We start from the raw sequence: 8,953 nt of genomic DNA, 5'->3' as shown, positions 1-8,953 counted from the left end.
TCCAACATTAAAGCAGAAAATTGTTTCACATAGTCACTGATTGAACCCGTATGCTTGAGATCTCTCAGTTTTCTCCTTGCATTATACTCAACATTTTCAGGAAAAAATTGGGCCTTGAGCTCTCTCCTCAAGTCTGCCCAACTATCAATCACACAGCTTCCATTTTCAATTTCTCTGTACTTGGTACGCCACCACAGTTTGGCATCACCAACCAAGTACATGGTTGCAGTATCCACCTTTGCCTGTTCTGAGGCCATCCTCACAACGCGAAAGTACTGCTCCACATCAAACAAGAAGTTCTCTAACTCCTTGGCATCTCGGGCACCCCCATACGTCCTGGGTTCTGGCACCTTGGTTTTGCTAACTCCCGGAGTGTTGGAGTTCCCCATAGCAAGAACCATCACATTTACCTTTGCATCCAGATCTGCCATCCGGGCTTGCAAAGTTTCCACAGTGTGGCGAAAGTCCTCTGACATGTCGCCTATCAAACCTGCTTGATGTTTTTGTGATCCCCTCACTTCATCAACAAGTTCTCTCATCTGGGCCACCTCCGCGGCCATAGTGTTGGTTGACTCTTCAACCTGTGCTTCCAGCACGCTGATCCTCTCAGCATTGTTTGGTGCCATGGTCACTTACCAAAGCTTTCCAAACCCAACAACGAAGGCAATCGAATTCACGTAGCAACTCAACCTTGGGCTCTCACCAAGTGTCACCGACTTGGCTCTGATACCAAATGTCACGGTCCGCCTTTTTCACACCGTTGTGAAGGGCCGTGCGGCGCTAGCTAAAGCACTCTTGCTTAACTAGCCAGCCTTTTGTTTACCAACATTCATCCACGGAACACTTTCATTAACATTCAATCAGATAGCAGCGGAAATTATAATCAATTCATGAAAGCCGTGGCAACCAAGCAGTAAATATTGAAGCAAACGTAATTCATTTAACAAATCCTCCGTTGACATGTTGTACTTAGCGAGGGAGGCAAGTAGGCTAAGCACGTTGACAATTGCTAGTGAGTTTTACAATGATTGATGAACACTCACCCTCCCCTAAAGAGCTTTCTAGGCCATTCTCACTCTAGCACTAGGAAACATCAAAGTGACCGAGGAGTCATACTGCCTTATTTGGCTTACAATGAAAGAAATACTAGAAAATAACCCTACACTAGTATTTATATGATGGAAACCCATCCCAAACACATGAGATAAGCGGTCATAGGCAAGCATAATGCCCTGAACAAGCTTAGCCCGTGACACATGTGAATAGTCAAAACCACAGAGAGAGAGAGAGAGAGAGAGAGAGAGAGAGGAGAATTTACAAAGGGGCACTGAAATTGAAACTTTACAGTGACCTGTGCATCTTCTATTTTCCTTGCACAATTCTGGTTGAATGGGCATCCCAATTAACCAAAAATAAAAAAAAAAAAGAACCTGAGACAAGTGCCACCAACATCAAAACCCATTATGCCTAGAGTAATCCATTTGAAACCTCAAAAATATAAGAATGAGAAAAGGGAGGAAAAAACAAATTTTATGTTCAGCTGTCTTAAAAAAAGAGAAGAAAAATAATATATAAAAATTTTATTTCGTACATCTTTAACATATACGAAGAGAAGAGTCATATTAGAGAGAATACAATAAAAAACATAGTTTCCTTCCTTTTTTTTTGCCCTTTCCTTAAATAAATTCTCAAGTTATTAGAAATCTAATGGGGTCATTAGGTAGGGGAAAGAAAAAAGTAAAACTTTGTGGTTCCATTTGAAGATTAGACGCATCAATGCATAAACAGATCTAAACCAAATCAATTATTACATGAAATTATTCAACAGAAGGCAGTACTGAAATAGCTCTCGACAACATTGGCAGAAAGTATTTGCAACACCATTTTGTTAGATGCCCCCACACACCGCGGTGTTTTAAACTGACTAACAGCACCCCCCAAGCACAAATAATGATCTAGAATCTTCTGGAAAGTTCCCTTCCTAACCACTCGGAGCTCGAGTGCTCCTATGGCACCGACTTTTCGAGAACTGACATAGCCTGCATCAACAAAAGATAGATCCAAACAATTGCAGCATTCTCTCAACACCTCCTCATTGGCTTCGCCACTCAGCTCCCAGAAGATGATGTAATGTCCAGGTTCTGTCAACATGTCCACATGACTAGTGAAATCAAGAACTTCAAGTTTTTCTTTGGCTAATAACTTGGCTGCTGCTGCTGCCACAGCTAGCTGTAGATCTTTCTCTGTATTCTTGTCAATATTGATAGTGAGCATCAGATTGCTCCTGCAGACAAATTGGAGTTCCGGGGTCGAGTTGTGGAAGCCCACAACCTTCACCACATCCCCCAACCTATACCGGTATAAACCTGCAAGATAATTTCAACAATGTATAACTGGAATTTTTCAGACGACCAATTGTGGTTGCAAATTCTAACACTACAGCTATTAAAGATTGAGCATTCTACTCCTTCAATGAGCTAATATCCACGAGTTAAATCTATCAAAACATCCACAGTTAACTTAATCTAGAGAATGTAGAACAATACTACGACTAGTAATAATAGTGCGATGAAATTAAGCCATATTTCGTCAGTGAGTTGCCGTTTTACACGGGGATAAGGAATGGATGTTCAACCCACCTGGGACCCCAAATGTTTGTGTGTGGGGGTTTTATGATGATGATGATGATGATGATGATGATGAAAAGGCAACAAGAGCAGCAGATCAGGGTCTAAAGTTGAAAAGCCCACATTTACTTGTAGGTCCAGGAATCAGTGTCCAATAAAAAAGATAGAGGGCCACTGCACTGAGCTTCTTTATAAAAAATTCATAAACTTAATTTGATGTGTACTTTTTAATTAACCCATTATCGATGCAGTTGTTTTATATATTCTCATTCAAACTTGCCAGCATGTTACATCAATAAGTTAAAAACAAAATGCCAATAAAGCATTCAACTAATCCTTGTTTAGCTTTTCATCAGCATTTCAACAGTTATTCTTTATTCACTTAATCCTTTTCATTGAGCATCTACCACCTAAGTCAGCTTCCTCAAATGAGAGCGTATGTCATGTTTGGGTTTGCAAAATAGAATGAGGTGGAAATGGAACAAAATGGAATGAAAATTTGAATGAAGAACATGAAGAAAATTGAGTGAAAAATTCAATTCCATTCCTACATAACAAAGGCTAAAATTATTTTCAATTTGTTTTGTGCTGGCCATCACAATAAGTTTGGAAAATCAGTTAGAAATTCAATTCCATTTCATTCTAACATAACAAAGGCTAAAGTCATTTTCAATTTGTTATGTGCTGGCCATCACAATGAGTTTGTAAAGTACAAGTCAACGTATTTATCAACCAATTTCTAAAGAAGATAAGTTGTTTGTGAAGAAATAAAAGAGTTGAATGAGACATAAAGATTGTATATAGACTATATTCTACACAAAATATTTGTATTTCTGCAGCTTATTAAAACTCAGCATCAAAGGACAACATTATATAACTTATATCATAGAGTAGTGGCGTGCAATATGGAACAGAAAACAGAAATGTCAGCTAATTTTGTTTCACTGTACATAAAAAGTGTCACCAAGCATATGATATGGAAGTTAAAAGGTATTAAATAAATAAATAAATAAATAAAACCTTCAAGATGGGTAAACAAGTATCCTTGAGAAAAGCAAACACTACGATTTTGTCAACGAGTGCCCCAAGGGACACTGGTTGAGGTGTTATTTTAGGAAACTTATTGGAAATAGTGCATCGCTCTGACCTTTAATATGAACAGTAGTATTAACAATTTCCCTCGGGGCAATCTTTCACAAGATCCTTTCTACCATTATGACATACATGAGGGGCATTAAAAATGGCAGCTATTCATATAAAAAACAATAGTTGGGGGTCCTTATCCAAAGCTGTCAACCAACAAGATAAGTTTTTAACTGTTAATAATAACTATTACATTTTTCAAACAATTATAGGCACTTGTGTCTGTGCAAGCTGGATAAGTCATGTCACCTATGGAATCAAGAATCTCATTCGTGACACCACAGAAAAACAAAGTCATAATTGAAAGAAACGACATAACAATGGGAAGAGGAAAATATGCATCGGGATAGAAGTTGTTTCCCCTGGTTTCTAATTCCACAGGCTGAGCATTTGAAGGAAGTTGGGGCTTGCTGACATCCATTAAATGGGTGCCAGTTTGAACCAGCACTAGACCACTAAATGATTCAATGCTAGATTATCTTCACAGTTTCAAATATAGATTATTTATGAAATGCACAGAATGACCATCCATAAGCTTTACTATTTAGTGATATGTGCTAGGCATGGCAAACACGTGTTCAGTGCAGCAGATGCAGGAAAGCATGAATGGTTCCAATTTCTCGTTCCAATTTATTCAAATGCTTTCATACCTGCAAAATTGGTGACAATGACCTCATACTCTTCTTCAACCTTGACTTCAGTCAGACCCACTGGCTTGGGTTCCATAAAAAGGAAGTCAGTTCCATCTTGATCATGATCCTCGGTGTTGTGCCGTAGAGGGATAAACTCAAAATATCCAATATTTGGGAGCACAGCAAAGGTGGCTAACTCAGGAGGCAATTTGGGATTCGCATTAACCCCAATCCACCCTTCAGAAGACCCATAATCAGCACTCAACAGGGGCAGCCCACCTGCATATTGCCTCAGCTTTTTCAAGTAAGGTTCCATCGACCCAGTCATGATCGCATATATGTACTTCGCATTAGGAAAGAGCTCTGGTATGAGTCCATACCAATTATTTAATCCCAAGCACTTTTTATAAATCAAATCAGCCAATTCAGGATTTGGCTTGAGCAGTTTAGACATTGCTGTTCGGATGGATGGTGCAGTTACCCGGCTAGTGAGGACCCCCTCCCGAATATCAGTGCAGAGTTCCTCCCAAACTTGTTCAAAGGTTCGGAAGGCAAGGACGATGCAGTGGGCAAAGGTAGAGGACACAAACTGGACTTCTTCCCTGTAAATTAGACCACATAGGAGATGGCAGTACAATGATTGGTGGAAGTCCGGACCAAATATCACTTCATCAGGGCTGCAACACTGGGACTGCAGTCCCTTCATTGTATTCTTGTATTTGGAGTTGCGGAACACATTTGTCGTGGCAGTCCCAGCTGCCAGGCCCCCTTTTGTTTTAGACTGCTTGCTGCTGTAGACAAACTGCAAGGCCTTTCCGTTCTCAATAGGGAAATCTCTGCCCAAAGAAAATCCTCATCAAGTTACACTCATTTTTTTCCTTCTGTTTTTTTTTTTTTTTTTTCTCATTCCATATGTTTAGGAATATATATATAAGATTTGTATTGAAACCCCTGTATCTTATAGACGCAAAGACCGCACAAACACTACTCTGCTATAAAATCTAACTTTAAAAAAAAAAAAAACAAACATAAATCAGAAAATTCAGTGATTGCCCTATGAAAAGCATATGTCAGACCAATAAATATGATTCAATTTGGATTAACAAATTGTATATGTGCCTATTGGACACCATTAACCAAATGATACAGGACTCCGCTCATTACTTCACCACCTTCCCCAAAAGCACTAACAATGGCAACTACAGGAGCAGAGAGTAAGTAGGATAATTGTAAGTTCCATGGAATCAATAAAAAAAAAATGATGCTGACAAGCAGCAAGGCATTCTCTAAGACCAGCTGGGGTGTAGTACCTGTTCCTGAAGGCAAAATTAGTCCGATAAATCTGCATGGTAGTTTCCATCAATTCATCGTTGAAAGGCACATACTTCGGCTTTCCTTGAGTGGTACCAGAACTGCAATAAAAAAAGTTTCCTCATGACCCAAAATTTCAATCGCATATGGTCAAAATGTGATTCAATTAAATTTGGAGCAAAAAATATAAACAAAATTGCCAATAACCTCAATGAGATGGTCGTAATTGGCTTCCCGGTAAGAATGAGAGAAGCGTCACCATCCGCAATTCTCTGAATATATGGCTCCAAATCCTTATGAGTCACAAGTGGGACGCAAGCCTTAAAACTTTCTGGGTCGGTTCTTCCATTCAGATCCAGTTCCTGCAGGTACTCTGCACGAGCGTTTTCTTCCAAAATTTTCTTTAGTGTATCCGTCTGAACTCTTCCTGCATCCTTCGTTATTGCCTCGAATTCCTCTATTACCTTCTCCAAGTTAATTTCTTCCATCTTCTCCAACATCCTCACCGACACAGCTGTTGCAATTACAAACATCTGATTTCCACTTTAGAAAAATTATTGTGAAAAACAGTAAATGATTAACCATAGAACTTGCAGAAAAATTCAAATATAATTGATCATGAAACTGCGAAGACAATTGAACATAACGACAAAACTATTACAGAAGGACCAATATATCAGCTATATGAGCTTACTATCCGGGGAAGGATAAAACCCACCCCAGCAATAGGACGAAAAGGACAAACGATGACTAGAAAATCAAACATGAATCCAATAATGGAAAAAACACACTTAACGAAAAGCCCCCTCATGCACATGCTGTCACGTGCACACACAAACACATACACCCATGTCCAAATACCCATTTATGAAGCATTCAAAAAACGAAGATTTCTTGCAAAATCAGCATTTGAACAAGGAGTTCATACAAATTTACAATGCTTCTTAATAGAGGGGGAGGATGAGGAAGACATGAGGCAAAGCTCTGCCAAACTACAAACGTACTACTGAAGTTAGAAATCCGAAGCAACGGGGAAATGATGGTTGAGCATGCAAAGTAAACCTTTTCACAGCACGAAAATTCTTGGAACTCGAAAGAGCAACAGAAATTTCAAAGCTTTTCTCTGTTTTATCAAGGGAAGTCAACTGGGTCAATTAAAAGAAAGAAAAAGATGTTAAACTAATGATCAGCTATCGCAATGAAACGATTAAGGAAAATTAAGCTGCGCGTAAACCCACCTTTGGGTGAAGCAATCAAGGATAACCAAACAGAATTTAAAAAAAAAAACTATTTATTAATTGGAATCTTTGGAACGGAGAAAAAAAAGACAAGAGAAATCGACCAGGGGGGAACACTAAGATCAAAGAGATCCCCAAATGGTCCAAACTCTAAAGAAACAATGAAGTAAAAAGCGAACTTTAGAGGAGAAGAATTTCAAAAGAAAGAGGCCAAAAAAAAAAAAACAGAAAGATATTATTTATAAAGGGAATGAACAGTTACACGAACTACAGACAAGCAAGGTCCCGATTCCACCGGGAGATTAAAATTTAAACCACGCCCACCCACTTTACAGCTAAATTCAAAATATTGAAGCAAAAACAGTACCGCTTGAGAGAGAGACTGTTGCAATGGTGAAGCTCGTAACTTTTCTTGCACTTGGTTTGCTGTAGAAGAAGAAGAAGAAGAAGAAGAAGAAGGAAGATGGGGATGATGATGAAAAAGCAGAGAGGAAGGCTCTCGTCTTGCTGAGATGAAAAACAACTCCACCCACTTCGATTGTCGTCGAGCGCCAAAAGAGGCGACAATCCCAGAGGAAAGAGGGTGTTTTTAATTTTTTTTTTAAGAGAGAGAAAAATGGCAGAGAGTGGCTCAGAGAGAGAGAGAGAGAGAGAGAGAGGTGCTGGTTTATACTTTTCTCTGTTTCTAGCAGACTCCGTCGGAGTTTGGGTGTGGGAGGAGAATCTTCAAGTGGTTCGTGTTTTATAGGCAGTGGTACACCCAAATGGATCGCATTTTTTCCATTCCAGTTCTACCCTCCATTCCAGCCCGTATTCACGGAATATACCAAACCGTAGGTACCTAGCCGACGACCTTTTTACTAAAATTCCACTTATGCCCTTATACGGAAATAACAAATTTTCATGCCTTAAAAATAGCATTATTCTTGGCTCAAAACCGCGCCTGCCTTTCCATTTACAAAAAAATCACATTACCTTTTGATATTAAATTTTGGATGCAGTTTGAGATACAGTTAGGTCAACAGTTTTCTTTTAAAAAGGAAAATGAGGAATCATTTTTTTTTTTTACATTTTTTTTTTATGTTAACTAATATTTGTAGATATTAGAAAATTATCAATGCCTAAAAAATGAAAATAATAGTTGAATTTGTCAAAGTTAAAAAAATATATATTTAACTAATTATTCTAGCGTGATCAATTAATAAAATATGTATATTGGGCTTAGAAGAAAGGGCTTTGGATCTTAATATCTAACTTGGGCTTAACTTAGTAAAAATATTTTATTAGTCTCATGAGCCTAAATTCACAAACAGGGGCATGTGTCAAAATAATGAATTTATTAGCATAAAACCTAACCCTAATCATTGTCTATAAGAAAAGGCTGTACCCAGTGCACAAGGCTCCCACTTTGAGTGGGGTCTAGGAGAGGTGGATGTTGGTAAGTCTTACCCTCATTTTTTGAGAGCCTGCTCCCAAGTCTCGAACCCGAGACCACTCGTACCAAGGCGGAGGCACTTGCCATAGCACCAAGGAGAAAGAAAAGAGAAGAAAAAGAAGGAGAAGACTTAACTTGGAAAAGAAAGAAGCAAATACAAAATCAAGGATCAAGCACCATTTTTCAGTAACCTTGGTAACATAAAATTACTCAAATTCCAATTATTATCAATCGATTAATTCTTCTTCCAAGCATATTGTTCATGATCAAGCCCCGCACTCATGAAAATTGGTTACATGATTTATCTTTCTACGAATTATCAACTTCGTCATCTAGAATATCCATTTTGCTTTGATCGAGAATACGCTCTTTTGAGCACTTAAATTGACATGTCACATCAAACATATTTAAAAATTAAACAAATTCACTTTCTGTACATCGCCAAATTGATCCTTCCAAAGATCCACAACTGCACCCACAAATTGGCCAATTTTGTTAAAAGTTAAAAAATGAATAAATAAATAAACTCATATGTTGTATATAGTGACATTGATCATCCGAAAGATC

General features: G+C 38.4%; 1 protein-coding gene across 5 annotated transcripts; it reads right to left on the bottom strand.

Annotated features, from left to right (window-relative positions):
* Nucleotides 1-1,777: 1,777 nt before the first annotated feature.
* LOC131165953 (jasmonoyl--L-amino acid synthetase JAR4) lies at nucleotides 1,778-7,676 on the bottom strand. 5 transcript variants are annotated; one of them, XM_058124137.1, is made up of 5 exons: nucleotides 7,319-7,676; nucleotides 5,921-6,227; nucleotides 5,713-5,814; nucleotides 4,421-5,238; nucleotides 1,778-2,366 (listed from the first exon to the last, which is right to left on the bottom strand). In XM_058124137.1, the coding sequence occupies exons 2-5, from the start codon at nucleotides 6,211-6,213 to the stop codon at nucleotides 1,822-1,824; spliced, it is 1,758 nt and encodes a 585-aa protein (XP_057980120.1). In that variant the 5' UTR covers nucleotides 6,214-6,227; nucleotides 7,319-7,676; the 3' UTR covers nucleotides 1,778-1,821. The 5 variants fall into 5 exon arrangements, with proteins under 5 accessions (XP_057980120.1, XP_057980118.1, XP_057980119.1 ...); XM_058124135.1 differs by having other exon boundaries at nucleotides 5,921-6,858; nucleotides 6,952-7,661; XM_058124136.1 differs by having other exon boundaries at nucleotides 5,921-6,246; nucleotides 6,952-7,661.
* Between the last annotated feature and the right edge of the window lie 1,277 nt (nucleotides 7,677-8,953).

This window comes from Malania oleifera, chromosome 10 (genome assembly GCF_029873635.1).
Source record: "Malania oleifera isolate guangnan ecotype guangnan chromosome 10, ASM2987363v1, whole genome shotgun sequence".
Lineage (NCBI taxonomy): Eukaryota > Viridiplantae > Streptophyta > Magnoliopsida > Santalales > Ximeniaceae > Malania > Malania oleifera.
The sequence above is the reverse complement of the archived record's forward strand: the minus strand, read 5'-3'. Positions and strand labels throughout refer to the sequence as shown.

Coding starts and splice junctions, on each gene's coding strand:
- LOC131165953 (XM_058124135.1), bottom strand. CDS start 6,246: ATGTTTGTAATTGCAACAGCTGTGTCGGTGAGGATGTTGGAGAAGATG. Junction 5,815..5,920: donor ATTACGACCATCTCATTGAG/GTTATTGGCAAT, acceptor TTTTTATTGCAG/TTCTGGTACCACTCAAGGAA. Junction 2,367..4,420: donor CATTGTCACCAATTTTGCAG/GTATGAAAGCAT, acceptor ATTATCTTGCAG/GTTTATACCGGTATAGGTTG.